Genomic DNA, 18,279 nt, shown 5'->3' with positions numbered 1-18,279 from the left:
GCTTTTCCTTAGCTCATTGTAACCTTGTTTTTTTCTGTTTAGGTGTTAATGATGGCTTTCGTTTAACTTTTGTGTTTGTAAATCCTATTTCCTTTAGGTGGTTTCTTACAGTTCTGTCACAGACGTTGACTCCAGTTTCCACCCATTCGTTCCTCATTTGTTTTGTTGTGCATTTCCTGTTTTGGAGACATATTGCTTTAAGTTTCCGGTCTTGACGCTTTGATGTCTTCCTTGGTCTACCAGTATGTTTGCCTTTAACAACCTCCCCATGTTGTTTGTATTTGGTCCAGATTTTAGACACAGCTGACTGTGAACAACCAACATCTTTTGCAACATTGCGTGATGATTTACTCTTTTAAGAGTTTGATAATCCTCTCCTTTGTTTCAACTGGCTTCTCTCTTGTTGGAGACATGATTCATGTCAGTCCATTTGGTGCAACAGCTCTCCAAGGTGTGATTACTCCTTTTTAGATGCAGACTAGTGAGCAGATCTAAATTTGATGCAGGTGTTATTTTTGGGTATGAAGATTTACAGGGTGATTCCATAATTTTTTCCTCAGAATTGAGTGATTCCATAATTTTTCCCCTAGGCTTGGTTAAAAAAAGTAACCATTACTGACTACCACATTTTTTGTTCTTGATTTATTTTAGTGTTTCTTAAAGCCAGAAAGTTGCCATTTGAAATGACTTTAGTTTTGTGCCATGTCTGTGATCTGCTTTTTTTCTACAAAATTAAACAACTGAATGAACATCCTCCAAGGCCGGTGATTCCATAATGTTTGCCAGGGGTTGTATATGCTGTAATACAGTACTATCAAACAATTGCAGGTTAAAGTCCTAAAAGATGATTAAAAAAATGTGAGAGAAAAATGAAAAAGAAAGTTTCCTTATTACATTTTGTATAGTTGTAACGTACACTTGGCCCTGCGTGTAAGAGCTAAATGTTTCTGGCAGAGTAATTAGGTGTTTCTGTGTAAAAGAACTCTGTTCACCCCAAAATCAAATTAGAGTAAATGATTTGAAGATCTAAATAAGGGACTTGGCCTCTAAAAAAAATTATGACAGCAGTATATGTTTTAGGCTGGTTTCACATTTGCGTTTTTTGCCGCTGCGTTTTAGCGCAAAAAAACACATGCGTTTTTTTCCTATACTTAACATTAAAAACGCATGCGTTTTTTGCATGCGTTTTGCCGCATTTTGCGGCCGCATGCATCGTTTCTAGGCATGCGTTTTGTTGCAGAAATGCAACATGTAATTTCTAGCGGCGTTTTTTTTGCCGCAAAAAAATTTATTGCTGTCTATGTAAACGCATGCGTTTTTAAGCACATGCGTTTGCATGCGCTTTTAAACGCATGCGTTTTAATAGAAAAACACAAGAATACACACTGATAACCCATTAGGGTTAGGGTTAGGATCCCTTAGGGTTAGGGTTTGGGTTAGGATCCCTTAGGGTTAGGGTTAGAGTTAGGGTTTGGATCCGTTAGGGTTAAGGTTTAGGCTTTGGCTTAGGGTTAGGATCCCTTAGGGTTAGGGTTAGGATCCCTTAGAATTAGGGTTTGGGTTAGGGATAGGGTTAGGGTTAAGATCCTTTAGGGTTAGGGTTTGGGTTAGGGTTAGGGTCCCTAGGGTTACTAGGGATCCTAACCCTAACCCTAACCCTAGCTATTTCTGTTTATAGTGGGTTTTCTTGTTCATTTCGATGATTGGCAGCTGTCACACACTTCTCATCATGCGTTTCAAAAACGCAAACGCATGTAAACACGTCAAAACGCCGCGTTTGTATTAAAACATGCAAAAACGCATGTGTCTAAAAACGCAGTGTTTAAATGTGTTTAAATGCGTTTTTTCACCAAATGCATTTGTGTTTAAAACGCTGCGTTTTTAAACGCAAATGTGAAACTAGCCTAAGTCTTTTATTGTCAATTTTTATTTCATTTGCAAATGAGGGCACTTCGGCGCTCATTCAAATAGGGGTAGATGTGCGCTAACCGGCCTTGGCCACTATACAGTTAATGGAATTGTGCTGTTCCACTCCACAACTGATCACATCTGCCTGCCCTGAACCATGAGATCAGCTGATCTGCGGGGGTGTTGGGTGTTGCACCTCCACTGATTTTATATTGATGACCTATCCTAAGGGTAGACCATCAATATAAAAGTACTGGACAACGCCTTTACAGGTGTCTTATGAAATCTAGTCATTGTATAATGATAAGCAGTCATCTGTATAATAATTCCTAAGTGTAAACGTGTATATAATACATGGAATGCATAGAAATCCACTTGCCAATCAACTGCATACTGCATTTAAAGTTCAGGATTTCATGGGTTGACATGACATCATGAAACTAGAAGTATAAAAATACCAGTAAATATTACCAAAGACCCATGTAAATGGCGACTTGTAAGTCAAAACATTATAAGGAGAAAACAGAGTCAAAAATATACCAACATATTCTCGGTTTCAATTTCTTTCAACATATCCTGACCTTTTCTTCTGCTGTTTTTTACACCCATGGAACCCATATAATAATTCTTTGTATTATTTGTACATGATTTTGTTCTTTAATAAAATTATTTGTATTTTTTGGTATATTTTTGACTGTTTTCTCCTTATTATGTATGAAACTAGAAGTAATAACTGGCGAATATCTGAAAGTTGCTTTGAGAATGGCACTATTTTAGGAATCTACATACCTCTAGTTGGTTATTACTGCTGCTGCTGGTGGGTGCTGGAGGGATCCAGCCATCAGAGAACTTTGGTGTATACGCGGGAACACTTTTTCCATTTGGCCAGTCTTCTCTATAATATATATATAATAGTGATATAAATATAATATTATCTTGTCAATATTGTTTGCTTTACTTCTTTGGAATCACTCTAACCTGTTATCTCCAGCCTATAAACTACACTGGTAAAATGAAGTAGCTTACTGATTTGTAGTTCTGATGTGGGTCACGTGATTTTGGCTCTAGACCTTTGATTATGTGCTGTACGTTGGTTCCTGCTTCTCTTGCTGCAGAATCAGAGTTTGATAGTATACTGGAATGGCTGCTATCTCTGTGAAGCAGAATATGTTTGCCCTGCAATCTCAGAGTCTAGTAGAGCTGCATATAAAAAATCAAGCACTACATCTGCATGTCCACAAAAAAAAGTTACTTTTAAATCGTATATGTCAGGATTTCTAAGCAAATTAATTTTTGGTTGTGCCGATAAACGTTTTTAATGACTACAACTTAGTTGTCATTGTCTAATGAACCGTGCGTGAGAATAGACTCCACGTGACTGCAGATTTGTGAATTCTCACAGCGAGCTCATGCTGTGAGAATTCTCCAGTCCTGGGGGCGTGGCTTCGGTCTCAGAACATGTGAGACACATTTCTTGGGAGCTCCTGAGGATTACCTCAAATCCTAATAAATAATATAATAATAATAATTTTATTTATATAGCGCCAACATATTCCGCAGCGCTTTACAAATTATAGAGGGGACTTGTACAGACAATAAACATTACAGCATAACAGAAATACAGTTCAAAACAGATACCAGGAGGAGTGAGGGCCCTGCTCGCAAGCTTACAAACTATGGGGAAAAGGGGAGACACGAGAGGTGGATGGTAACAATTGCTTTAGTTATTCGGACCAGCTATAGTGTAAGGCTCAGGTGTTCATGTAAAGCTGCATGAACCAGTTACCTGCCTAAGTATGTAGCAGTACAGACACAGAGGGCTAATACTGCATAAAGTGTATGAGAACATGATGCGAGGAACCTTTTTTTTTTTTTTTTTTTATTATAAATAGGCCACACAGGGATCCTACAAATAACTCGACATATTCAAGCCATTCGCACATTTTTTGCTCATAGAGCATCTTTAATCATACCCAGGCCTCACTAGAGACCTTTATTTCATTACTTCAAGCATTTTCAAGAAAATTAAACTCTAGGCCTGCTGAGGCACACCAAGGTCTGAGGCCTGCCCTCACAAACTTGGGACTTCTTCATGTAGCCCTCCTCTACAACCGTTTACAGGGAGGACACGCCGGAGAGGAGAGGAGATCGGAGCGGCTGGGAAGTGGGACCCACGGTGGACTGGTGCCCTCCTGCCCGCCTTTCAGTGGATGGCCTAAACCGGAAGGAGACTGCCATTACCTCCCCTCAGACACAGTGCGCATGAGGCTGAAGCGGGATCTAAGGTACAGCGTATCTCTAACTCAACGGCCTCCAACTGATATCAGACACGCAGCTCTGATCCCTTGCTGATCCACTAGGACACCGACTGTGAAGACACGGAACCCTGTGATCGCCTACACGCCTCCCAACTATCGGCAGATCAGCGTTGCCTCCTTGCTCCCCGGCTTGCCACCGACACAGGTACGCTCCGCTGCAGCGAACTTGCAGGAGAACGGGGCTTCCAGTACAGGCTTTGCTATCTCTTGCTATCTGCCTGGGGCTGCTAGAGATTACCCCTTGTTTTTTCTCCCTCTATTGGCAACTTCCCAACAGTAAACCAAGGGCATGCTGCGCCCTGTAGTGCCCTACTTATTAAAGTCTGCCGACTACTAGAGGAATCCTCCACGTATAGTCCCCTGCGACGGAGGTAAAGTCAAGTTGTGACAAGTCCTAAATCACTACATCAATACATTTCAACAGTATCCTTTGTCAGGGCTTGCTGTGACTTCTGGTCCTACCACAACTGGCTTACCTGCCCTGCCTTCAATGATTATATTGAACATACAGACAAAGTGACATTGAAATTCACCTGTCACTAAGAAATAACCCCCTCAACCCTGCCATAAAAACTATCTACCTACTCGGCAAATAAAATCTACTGGCTGACAACAGAGAAACACTTAAAAGGAGGGTGCCGTGATTTTAGTTTTTGTATTAATAATTATTGATTATATAATCAATTATTTTTAATACAAAAGTAAATGTAGTACTTTAATACTTTTTTATTTATTCATTTTTACTTTTGCCACTGGAGGCCGCCATTTTCATTAGTGTGGGTGTAAGTGTCTGGGCACGACACTTGCACACCTCACTTACGGCAGCCATGGGCATAGGAGCCAACAGTCGGGCTCCGACCGCTACTCCTGCCTCTCAGCTGTGACTTGGGCACGCCCCCTGGGCTGCTACGTCACAGCTGTGAGAGGAGATCGCGGCCATTTTGTTTTTTTCCTCTGTCATCGCACACACAGCTCAGTGTGTGCGATCATAACAGGAGCTGCCAGGGAGAAGCTGCTGCTGGGAAGAGAGGTTCAGGGTGAGTATCTGCAGCCAGGAGCTGTGATTGCAGCCTGTACTTAGTATTACAGCACAGGCTGCAATCACTGGTCCCAGCCACCCTGTTCAGAGCAGAGCTGGGAGATCGTGACACTGCTCTGCCCTGAACATGATTCAGCACTTCCTGGAAGAGGACTGAAGGTAAGTACAGAGTTTTTATTTTCTTATGCATCTACCACTGCTACCTGTCCCTATATACCACTGCTACCTGCTCCTATATACCACTGCTACCAGCCCCTATATACCACTGCTACTAGCCCCTATATACCACTGCTACCAGCCACTATATACCACTGCTACCTGCCCCTATATACCACTGCTACCTGCCCCTATATACCACTGCTACCTGCCCCTATATACCACTGCTACCAGCCACTATATACCACTGCTACCAGCCACTATATACCACTGCTACCAGCCACTATATACCACTGCTACCTGCCCCTATATACCACTGCTACCTGCCCCTATATACCACTGCTACCTGCCCCTATATACCACCGCTACCTGCCTCTGTATACCACCGCTACCTGCCTCTGTATATCACCGCTACCTGCCTCTGTATACCACCGCTACCTGCCTCTGTATACCACCTACCATTGCTGCCTGCCTCTATATACCATCTACCACTGCTGCCTGCCTCTATATACCATCTACGACTGCTGCCTGCCTCTATATACCATCTACGACTGCTGCCTGCCTCTATATACCACCTTCCACTGCTGCCTGCCTCTATATACCACCTTCCACTGCTGCCTGCCTCTATATACCATCTACCACTGCTGCCTGCCTCTATATACCATCTACGACTGCTGCCTGCCTCTATATACCATCTACCACTGCTGCCTGCCTCTATATACCATCTACCACTGCTGCCTGTCTCTATATACCATCTACCACTGCTGCCTGCCTCTATATACCATCTACCACTGCTACCTCTGTCCTGTGTAGCTAATCTAGTCTTGTGTAGCTAATCCTGTCCTATGTAGAGTATCACACAAGATAGGATTAGATACACGGCGCAGCACAGTATCACACAGGACAGGATTAGATACACGGCTCAGCAGTCAGTATCTAATCCTCTCCTATGCACTCCTCTCCCCCCTGCATGTCTTTCCCCATTGTGGTTTATTATTTTTGTTGTGGGAGATGAGGGAGTCGAGGATTATGCGTTCGGTATGGTATAAAAAAGATTAATAAAAGACTTTATTCTGGCCGAGTCTTTATTTACAATACATGTGAGATCTATGTGGCGGCATTATGGGTGATCTATATGGCGGTATTATGTGAGAAGCATATGGTGGTATGTGAGAACACTGGCGGTATTATGTGTGATCTATATGGTGGTATGTGAGAACACTGGCGGTATTATGTGTGATCTATATGGCGGTATGTGAGAACACTGGCGGTATTATGTGTGATCTATATGGCGGTATGTGAGAAAACTGGCGGTATTATGTGTGATCTATATGGTGGTATTATGTGAGAACTGTATGACAGTATTGTGTGATCTATTTGATAGTATTGTGTGTGATCTATATGGCGGTATTATGCGAGAACACTATGGCAGTATTATCTTCAGAAAGCGGACCCATTCTATGGTGGTTCTGGCTGAGCACCTGCACGCGGGTCTGGGGTAATAGAGGGTAAAGCATGACCTCCAGTTAGGTGCAGTCAGGGCTGGTGAGGCAGCTGAAGAGAGGGGTCTCATTTTTATCGTTACTATATGGCTACATTTCCTTCCCAGCGTCACCCCGGACTGCGCCTGTCGCCTCGCTTTCACACATTGCCAGGACAGGATGGAGAAGACAGGATCTGAGGAGGGGAATGGGGTCTGCATGCAAAGTCTGGATCAGACCAGGCCATCAATCCGCAGAAATGTTTCCTGGATTTCTGTGGAGCAAACAAGCAGATGGTCCATCCATGTGTATAAAAGACAGCGCTCTATGTACAATCCCTGGCTGCTCCGCACACCGAACAGGGGGCCCCTATAGACCAGCACACTGCTCTCCTGAAATACTCTGTGCTGCTGTCACCCTGCTCCCTCCACCACATATCTCCCAGAATCCTTTTGCTGCCTGCCATCCTTGGTGACTGTCTACTTGTCAGTATAAGGCTGCCTTCACACTATCATTATTTGGTCAGTATTTTACCTCAGTATTTGTAGCCAAAACCAGGAGTGGGTGATAAATGCAGAAGTGGTGCATATGTTTCTATTATACTTTTCCTCTATTTGTTCCACTCCTGGTTTTGGCTTACAAATACTGAGGTAAAATACTGACCAAATACTGATAGTGTGACGGCAGCCATACTCTGCAGTCACCAACAAAATGGCTGCTCACTGGGTTCCTGAATATCATCCTCTCTAATCCCTTAGCAAACACCCATAAGGAGAGGAGAGGAGACATCACACACGTCAGCAGACTCCGCCCATAATTACTGCAGTGCAGTAATGTGAGCTATTTGTACACTAGGTTTTTCTGAAATTTCAGCAGCTGCTCCCCCTAGTGTTGAAAAGTGGAAATTCCAAAACTTTTCAAATTATTTTTCATATTTTACTAAATTATAAACAAATAGTAACATAGTAACATAGTAACATAGTTAGTAAGGCCGAAAAAAGACATTTGTCCATCCAGTTCAGCCTATATTCCATCATAATAAATACCCAGATCTACGTCCTTCTACAGAACCTAATAATTGTATGATACAATATTGTTCTGCTCCAGGAAGACATCCAGGCCTCTCTTGAACCCCTCGACTGAGTTCGCCATCACCACCTCCTCAGGCAAGCAATTCCAGATTCTCACTGCCCTAACAGTAAAGAATCCTCTTCTATGTTGGTGGAAAAACCTTCTCTCCTCCAGACGCAAAGAATGCCCCCTTGTGCCCGTCACCTTCCTTGGTATAAACAGATCCTCAGCGAGATATTTGTATTGTCCCCTTATATACTTATACATGGTTATTAGATCGCCCCTCAGTCGTCTTTTTTCTAGACTAAATAATCCTAATTTCGCTAATCTATCTGGGTATTGTAGTTCTCCCATCCCCTTTATTAATTTTGTTGCCCTCCTTTGTACTCTCTCTAGTTCCATTATATCCTTCCTGAGCACCGGTGCCCAAAACTGGACACAGTACTCCATGTGCGGTCTAACTAGGGATTTGTACAGAGGCAGTATAATGCTCTCATCATGTGTATCCAGACCTCTTTTAATGCACCCCATGATCCTGTTTGCCTTGGCAGCTGCTGCCTGGCACTGGCTGCTCCAGGTAAGTTTATCATTAACTAGGATCCCCAAGTCCTTCTCCCTGTCAGATTTACCCAGTGGTTTCCCATTCAGTGTGTAATGGTGACATTGATTCCTTCTTCCCATGTGTATAACCTTACATTTATCATTGTTAAACCTCATCTGCCACCTTTCAGCCCAAGTTTCCAACTTATCCAGATCCATCTGTAGCAGAATACTATCTTCTCTTGTATTAACTGCTTTACATAGTTTTGTATCATCTGCAAATATCGATATTTTACTGTGTAAACCTTCTACCAGATCATTAATGAATATCTGAATATATAATGAATATAAAAATGATAATATTTTTTAAGAAAATGTCATCATTAATTCTTTACATTTTTACAATTTCTGAAAAAAAATTTTTTTTGATGGCACCTTCCCTTTAAGCAATAGCTCTTCTAAGTAAACTACATTTAATCCCTCAGCATTCACTGCTACATTTACAGTTTGACATAGGAATTTGAACGAGGTCACAATCCTCACTTATTTGATTTCATGCATAAAAAATAGCTTCTGTTTCAAGTTCATATAAGAGGTTCAGCGAGGGATTGCTGAGCTCTCTGGTGCTCCCATTGTTCATTTATCTCTATTGATTATCCTTCAAAAAAGTGTTTATTTTTTATTTTTATTTTCGTTTTTATATCTCATCGGTGGGGATTCTTTGGTTTTTAGCCTTATGATCAGTTGTTTTTGCTTATTTCATTATTTCTCTTAAAGGGATCACCCTAACTTAAAGGGATCAAGCAACATTGAATAACTTTCCCTCAACAGGTATACTACATATACAGTTCTATATCCAGAAGTTGCACATGCTCTTTCTTCCAACAGGTGGATAATATTTCTCATCAGCCTCCCTAAGCCTCTCATCCATATATCTTATACTAAGAGCAATTGGCTGAGAGCCACCAACTTCAAAACTTGTCACCACATTTTTGATTTTTTTTTTGTTTATTTAGTTTTATTGATTTTTTACTGAGGCATTTATTATTTACTCATATATTTAGTTTTTATGTTTGGTTGAGTTTCTGTTAGATTCATCTGGCTGTCTCACACAGACATAATCACTTCTCATCTGGTTAACGAATTCATCTAAACCTAAGGTTTACAATCTTCTATATATCATTAAGATGTCAAAAGGGGTCTTCAATTTTAAAGTGAACACCTCAACTTCAGCTACACATCAAAAAAGCGAAAGAGCGAAACAAAAATCTTTCCACAATCCGAAGGAGGATCCGGTTAATACTCTTAGTCCCGACAGGTCTAGATCTCCACATAAAAACAACAAAAAAATTTCAAATATTCCCGGATTAAACAAGAAAACTAGTCTCACATTTAATTCTTCAGATTCAGAGATGCAGAAAAATACCCAAACCTTCAATAGCCCAATTAAACCTTCTACAGATGACATGGACCAATCACTCTCGGGCAAAAGGAAGGCACCAGGAACTTCCAATGAAAAATATTCCACCAATCCACAAGAGAGTTCAGATGAAAAGGGACTATATTCCAATGACCCCTCCCCCTCTCAAAGCCCAGCAAAAAACAAACTAAAAAAGGAATCAGACTTTACTTTAACTCCTGAAAATTCCTCATCTGTAACCTACTCCAATTCTGAAAAACTTCTTCTAGATCTAGCTGAAAAAATTAACCTAAACATGACTACAAATTTTGAAAGCCAGGCAAAAACAATCCAAAAAACACTAGATGAGTTTGGTAACAAGTTTGTAGAACAGGAGAAAAGAATTAAAAAAATTGAGACAAAATCAGAAGAGACATCTAAAGCCATACATAGTCTATCTCAAGAAATTAAACATCTTAGGATCAAAATCGCGGACCTGGAAGACAGGAATAGCAGAAATAACCTCAAAATACGGGGCATTCCCAAAAATGTCTCCAATGAAAATCTGGCTGATTACGTCAAAGATGCCTTTAAAACAGCCATTCCTTCTCTCACAAATCTAGAGCTCACTGTGGATAGAATCCACAGACTACCTCGACCACCAAAAATTCCAAATGAAATCCCCAGAGATACAATTTTACGTATCCATTTCTATAATACAAAAGAAAAAATCCTACAATATTTGAAAAAAGAAAAATCCTTTCCTGAACCTTTTCAAAAGCTAAAGGTCTTTGCTGATCTATCAAAAGAAACACTAACTTCAAGAAAAAAATTCATTATCACTACCACTTTCTTGAGGGAAAATAACATCTCATACAGATGGGGCTTCCCACTAAAATTATGAATATTTCATGAAGGGAAAGCAATCCCGATATTTTCGCCACTAGAGGGTCAAAACTTTATTTCAGCGTTAAAAAAGAACCACCCACAGGGTAGAAATCGCTGAATCAGGGCAAACCACAGATTCTAGACCTTAACATATCATAGGTCTCAGACTTTAAATACTATTATTACTCTGAACTTTAATCTTAATTTTGAATTTATGACATGGCTATCAAATTACATACAGAGGTAATTTCTCATTTCCCATTCTTTAGTCAACCCATAAAAAAGAAGACGTAAGTTAATTGTTCCAGTTTACTTCTTAAATTGTATTAATAGGTTAACTGTTCCAGTTTTATTATCTAACTGCTCTGGTATATTTTATATACCCCTTCTCTTAACACTTTTTGATTTGTTAATCAGTTTAGTGTTTAAGTACGCCAGGATTCCCGCCCAGTGAGACCATTTCTCCCTTCCGTTCACCCCTGAAGAAAACATGAGTCTTAGTGTAATGACCTATAATGTCCGAGGACTGAATAGTCCAAAAAAAAGACACTCCATATGGAAAGAACTTGCTAATTCTAACGTAGAATTAATCTGCATCCAAGAAACTAAATTCAAATTGAATGATCATCCAAAATTCTCACACTCTAAGTTTCCACATATATATGAGTCTTGTAATTCCAAAAGAAAAGCCGGAGTAGTCACATTAATTAAAAACACAACATCATTTGAATTCCTAGAAGAATTTAAAGACCCTGATGGCAGATTCCATATATTAATCTGCCGTCTCAACAATCATCTATGTACAATAGCTAATCTCTATGTCCCTAATACTAGACAAATTTACTTCCTTAACAAAGTCACCAAAATACTCAACAAAATTAAAAAAGGGGATACAATTCTCCTGGGAGACTTCAACTCGGTTCCGAATCACAAAATTGACTCATCCTCTAAAAAGAGACCACAGTCTGCTGATTTGGATGGTTGGTTGTCCCGAAGCGAGCTCTTTGATATTTTTAGATGTATCAACACGTCATCTATTGAGTTTACGCATTTTTCTGAGGTCCATCAGTCGGCATCTAGAATTGATTTAATACTCTCGGATGTATTTACGCTCCCAAAATTTGAAAAAATACACATAAGAGACAAAACAATCTCTGATCACTCTCCAGTGGTCGGAGTGCTCGCTTTGGGACCACCGATCAACAACAAAAAAACATGGAGATGCAACCCATACATTATAAATAATCCTACAAAAACATAATTGAAAATTCAATTAAAAATTATTTCAAGGAAAACGACACGGAAAATATTAACCCCATCATTAAGTGGTGTGCCCATAAGGCAGTTATTAGGGGAATAATTATCCAACTCACATCACAAGAAAAGAGAAACAACAAATCTAAGATAGAAAACATTCAAACTCAATTAAAATTGAAAATCAATTCTCAGATAACCCTTCCTACACCTTCTTTAAACTTACAATTAGAAATTTCTAAACTGAGACAAGAACTTAGACTCTTGATCTTTTCCTCCTTTGATCAAATGGTAGCCTCCTCCAAATTCAAAATGTATACTTCCCTTAACAAACCCACCAAATTTATGACCAGCAAAATCAAAAATAAAAGAATACGAGAAAGAATCAACAAAATTAGAGCTTCTGATGGCAGAACCTTAGTACACCCACAAGATATCGCAAATGAATTCGCAAATTACTATGAAAAAATTTACAATATAAACTCCCTCCCCTCCCTCTCACAAAGCCACGAAAAAGCCATTACCTCATATCTCTCCTCCCTCAATCTCCCTAAGATCTCAACGGAGGACTTGGCCCTTCTCACCTCACCCTTCACAACTGAAGAAATAGAGGAATGCATCAAAAACCTTAAAGCGGCTAAATCCCCAGGTCCTGATGGCTTCGGTAATGACTATTACAAAACATTCTGTGGTCTTCTCTCCCTGCAGCTATCTCAAACCTTCAATACAGCCTCACTCTCTGGTGCATTTCCCAAAGAGATGTTGGAGGCATCCATAGTTCTTTTACCTAAACCCAAAGGGGACCCTGAAAACATTACAAATTTTCGCCCTATATCTCTCATAAATTCGGACATCAAAATTTATGCTAAGATTCTTGCCAACAGACTTGGAGAAGTGCTGCCTAAATTGATTAACAATGACCAAGTGGGCTTTGTGAGAAACCGCCATGCTTCAGATGGTACAAGAAGAGCAATCAATGCAATAAAAATTGCTAACTCCACCAAACAACCTACAATATTTATTTCTCTGGACGCTGAAAAAGCGTTTGACCGCTTAAGCTGGTGCTTCCTCAAACAAACTCTGCTTAAATTTGGTTTCAATAATAACTTAATATCCTCCATATTTGCCTTATATCAAAACCCTACAGCAAAAATCTTCACAAATAATCACTCCTCTGCCCCCTTCTCCATATCCAATGGAACGAGGCAGGGATGCCCTCTCTCCCCCCTTCTCTTCGATATGGCGATGGAGCCTCTTGCCCAACATATCAGACAAAATGAAAACATTAAAGGTATAAACACCCCTTCTCATCAGTTTAAAATCAGTCTCTTTGCGGATGACATTTTGCTCACTCTCACAGACCCCATAAATTCTATAAGAGAGCTTCACAATGTACTCAAAATTTTCTCTCCATTATCTCAATTCAAAATCAATGAGGAGAAATCTAGCATACTACAAATTAATCTTAATGAAAAACAAATTCAAAAAATTAAAGAAATTTCTCCTATAATTTGGACAAGAAAAGAAATTAACTATTTGGGAATCACCCTATCTAGTAACCTTTCACACATAATTAAAGCCAATATAAGCGCTTTACGCAAATCTATTCAATCTGATTCTACCTTGTTTGGAAGTAAGATTCTCTCACTCTGGGGAAAAGTTCTAGCTATGAAAGTTTACACATTGCCTAAAATACTCTATGTACTGGGCAATATCCCTCTCCCAATTAACGACTCAATAATCGCGTCTCTACAAAAAGACATAAATGCTTTCATCTGGAGTGACAAAAAGCCAAGAATTCCTTTAACTCTAGCATAAAAAAAAAGAGGCCATGGAGGCCTAGGCATTCCCAACATAGCAGCTCATCATCAAACAACAATTATAAAACAAAGTAAGTACTGGATGCCGAATTCAGGCTCCCCGGCTTGGCTAGACTTGGAATCACATATATATAATGACAAGAACCTCAAAAACATAATTATAAAATCTATCTTCAGTCAGCAAACAAATACCCCTACTCACCCGGTCTTTCAAGCAGCCATTACTGCTTGGAAAAAACTTTCAACCTGAAAAAAAGGGACTTCTAAGAGGTCCATTTTAAAACTTCTACATCTCCACACCATAGCTAGTTTATCAGACCAATCCATATCGGCATCATGGAAGGACTATCATATTGAAAGGCTTAGGGACATCCATGACGGAAATAACTTTCTAAAATTTAAAGATATTAAAAGCAAATTCAAACTTCCGTCGTCTATGTTCATGGAATATCTATCTTTGAAGGAACTAATTTCTTCCTTTCTTAGGAAGAAACCCAGTCTTTCAGAAGCGACTCTGAATCTTATAAGCAACTTGAATCATTGTATTTTCTGGAGCCATAAATACATATACGATTGGCTAAACCATGATGCGGATATGACAAAAAACTCACATACAAACAAATGGGAAAGAGACTTAAGCATTTCCCCTTCGCAGGAAGATTGGGAAAATGCATTATCCATTACATATCACTCTACACTATCATTGTCCCTACATGAATCCCATTTTAAGGTCATTTCTCGTTGGTACTTCACTCCAGCTAGACTAGCTCATGTCAGCCAAGACAATTCACATCTATGCTGGAGAGAATGTGGCCAGAAAGGGGACATACTCCACATGTTCTGGAGTTGCCCGAAATTAAGTTTACTTTGGTCTCAAACGTCAGATACCATAAACAAAATTACAAAGAAAAAATGACTCCTAAGCCCACAAACAGCTCTATTATCATTAGGTCTTACAGAACTCAGCACGGACAAGAAACAAATAATTCTTCAAATCCTACTCACAATTAAAAATACTATAGCCACAATGTGGAAAAATAAGCTTCCACCTTCCTTTTCGGACATTACTGAAAAAATCTCATTACATAGGTCTTACGAGATGAAGTTTGCAATGTTAAACAACCAAATTCACAAATTCTCAAAGAAATGGTCTCACTGGGACAACATTTATCCCTTATCCTCTCCCTCCCTCCCTCCTCTCCCTCCCCCCCTCCCTCCTAAAATCAATATATAATTTAATATCCTAAAAAAGACGTACTGTTTTAATATACAGGACATTAAGCTTACAATGTTTCTACTTGTCAAACCATCTGTTATAATATGTTATAATATGTTATAATTTGTACTGTATTCGCAATCTCAACCTATGTGAACTTACAAAAAGTTTTACAAAGAAAAATGTCAAAATGGTTAATAAAAATTATTTGAACAGAATTCTCCAGTGCTGGCAGCTGGCGCGTAACTGCAAGTATGTAATTTGCATACATGGTGTCTGGTGCCAACTAGATTGAAGCACCTTTGCACAATACAAGTGTACTGAGAAAGGCTGGATACAGTCTAGTCAGAATGTGGCTGGATACAGTCTAGTCGGAATGTGGCTGGATACAGTCTAGTCGGAATGTGACTGGATACAGTCTAGTCGGAATGTGGCTGGATACAGTCTAGTCGGAATGTGACTGGATACAGTCTAGTCGGAATGTGGCTGGATACAGTCTAGTTGGAATGTGGCTGGATACAGTCTAGTCGGAATGTGGCTGGATACAGTCTAGTCGGAATGTGACTGGATATAGTCTAGTCAGAATGTGGCTGGATACAGTCTAGTCGGAATGTGGCTGGATACAGTCTAGTCGGAATGTGGCTGGATATAGTCTAGTCAGAATGTGGCTGGATACAGTCTAGTCGGAATGTGGCTGGATACAGTCTAGTCGGAATTTGGCTGGATACAATCTAGTCAGAATGTGGCTGGATACAGTCTAGTCGGAATGTGGCTGGAAGTATGCAAATCTCATTCTTGCGGTCACATGAGAGAATGCTCGTGATTTGAGAATTCACAAGTCTACAGTCATATATAGAGTGACTGCAGACTTGTAGCTTGAGACTGGACAACCCATTTAATTCTTGCACAGACTGGGTCCACCTATTCAGAAAGGAGATTCAGTGAGAGAAATACTCCTTCAAAAATAAATACACTTTCTTCATGAGACAGAAGATAATGTCCCACCTGCTTTGTGATTAGAATATGGCTGACATTGTTTTCAGTCCCAAAAAGTAAAATATTTCACTATTGTTGCTTATAAAATTGCTCTTTATAAAAACCTTACATTATCTATTAGAACTGTTCACAAAACTATAAGTTTGGTATTCCCATCTACTTCTCAAGCTTTTGGAACTCCTATAGAAGAGAATAGAGAAACCCGTACAAGTGCAAAGTGAATAGGGAAAAACAGTGCATTAAGGAAACACATATATCAGACATTTATTGAATGTCCACAGGTTGGAATACCCCTTTAAATGTGTTTGCTACACAAACATTATTACCTTGTACTTTGCCACGCTTCCCCTAAACTCTCCCACAGTTTCCTCTCTTTATCTGTAACACATGAGCTCAAGAGCAGTATTGCTTTTTGTGTAAGAAACGGAGACAGCACAGAGCTGACAGTGTTCTTTCCTGGACATTTTGATATGATCTGTAATAGAGCAAGGAGTTTATTGTATGTAACCCTTTGTATAATGCTAGAATAATATAAACATCATCGTTACCTTGGGCAGGATGTCCATCAATATGTGGACTAAATCCGGAGCAGTTGGCTGAGACATTTGGTCTTGCACTTTTGCCTGTTGGCATTTAATGGAGAATATAAATTAAACATGCATATAATATGTTATTACAGAGAACTCCACAAACAAAAATGCATGATTATAAGGTCCAGCTATTTCTAAGTTGAAATATGCATTGGCCATTGTATGGCAATGCTGGCAGGAACAGGTGATAACCTCTGTGTAGTGGGATGCTCTAATCATGTTTTCATTTTTCTGACTCTCCCTCTTCTTACTGACCCACTAAATGTGCTGAATGTGGAGGAACAGACCAAAGGAAATGTATGTGACGCTCAGACTACACTGACAATGCTGTTATCATGGAGATACGTATGTCTGCATTAGGGCTTGTGCACACAACCGTATTATTGGTCCGAGTATGAGCCGACAAAACATCAGATCACACTGTTATTCTATGGGGCCATGCACACGGCACACTTTTACCTTGGACTGAGCCTGTCCGAGTAAAAAAACTTACATGTCCGAGTTTGATCTGATATTTGGATCGCACTCAGCCATGCAAGTCAATCAGTGCGTGGAAACCATTAGACTGTACTGGGATGACATTTGAGTGCAGTCTGATTTCCACAGACTGACACAATGGAGAAGAAGGAAACATTTTTTTCTCCATCTTCTCCTCATCTGAGAGAATCAGATCACACTGATCACACTTTGATCCACCTCTGATTCAAGTGTGATCAGAGTGTCATTAGCATAATCGACTCAATTCTCTTGGATGAGAGAATACTCAGTTGCTACACCTAGTCTTAGTCTGGGGCTACAAGGCGACTTTAGCCACAACATAGGTCATGCAGCCAAAGATCAATAGATGTCACTACTAAATTGCAGCTCTGTACAAGTGAATGGGGTAACATTGTGACTCTGAGGGTACTGTGACTGCATCAATCAAGTTGCAAGAAATCCAACCAGATAAAGAATTTTTGACTGTCACTAGAGCTATACCCTCGGCGTTGCAATGAGACCCCATTCTCTTGAACTGCACTGCATTGTAGCAGAAAAACCTATAAGGGTACGTGCACACGCTGCGGATTTTGCTGTGGATCCACAGCAGTTTTGACGCTGCGATCTGCAGCTGGTTTCCATGTGTTTATAGTATCATGTAAAATTATGGAAAACAAAATCCGCAGTGCACATGCTGCAGAAAAAACCATGCGGAAACGCTACGTCATTTATTCTTTGTGCAGATTCCGCTGCGGTTTACACCTGCTCCATAATAGGAATCCGCAGGTGTAAAACCGCAGGTGGAATCCGCACAAAAACCACGGTAAATCCGCGGTAATTCCATAGTAAATCCGCAGGTAATCCGCATTGCGGTTTACCTGCGGGTTAACAAGAACAGGTGCGGAAAAATCTGCAGACATCCCACCTACGTGTGCACATACCCTGAGTCTTTAACTCTGCGACATGTCGTAGCTAAAGTTCCTGTGTAGCCCAGGTCTAACAGCAAGAGCAAAACAACAAAAACTTTGTCATTTAAAAAAAATAATGAAAAGTTAAAAATGAAATAAAATTTCAGCACCTGGGATAAAAAGTTAAATTCTTCATTCGGTCATGATTAACCCCTTCA

The 18,279-nt window shown here is 40.0% G+C and overlaps 1 protein-coding gene across 3 annotated transcripts in view; it reads right to left on the bottom strand.

The window, feature by feature from the left end:
- The window catches only part of EPS8L3 (EPS8 signaling adaptor L3), a 300,349-nt gene that overhangs the window by 58,113 nt on the left and 223,957 nt on the right, over positions 1 to 18,279 (bottom strand). For all 3 annotated transcript variants that reach the window (XM_069756327.1, XM_069756329.1, XM_069756328.1), the window contains exons 12-14: positions 16,635 to 16,709; positions 16,413 to 16,561; positions 2,698 to 2,803 (exon numbers count right to left, since the gene is read on the bottom strand). In XM_069756327.1, coding sequence (XP_069612428.1) covers positions 2,698 to 2,803; positions 16,413 to 16,561; positions 16,635 to 16,709 — 330 coding nt within the window. The remainder of the gene's footprint in view (positions 1 to 2,697; positions 2,804 to 16,412; positions 16,562 to 16,634; positions 16,710 to 18,279) is intronic.

The sequence above is a fragment of the Ranitomeya imitator genome, chromosome 3 (genome assembly GCF_032444005.1).
Source record: "Ranitomeya imitator isolate aRanImi1 chromosome 3, aRanImi1.pri, whole genome shotgun sequence".
NCBI lineage: Eukaryota > Metazoa > Chordata > Amphibia > Anura > Dendrobatidae > Ranitomeya > Ranitomeya imitator.
The sequence above is the reverse complement of the archived record's forward strand: the minus strand, read 5'-3'. Positions and strand labels throughout refer to the sequence as shown.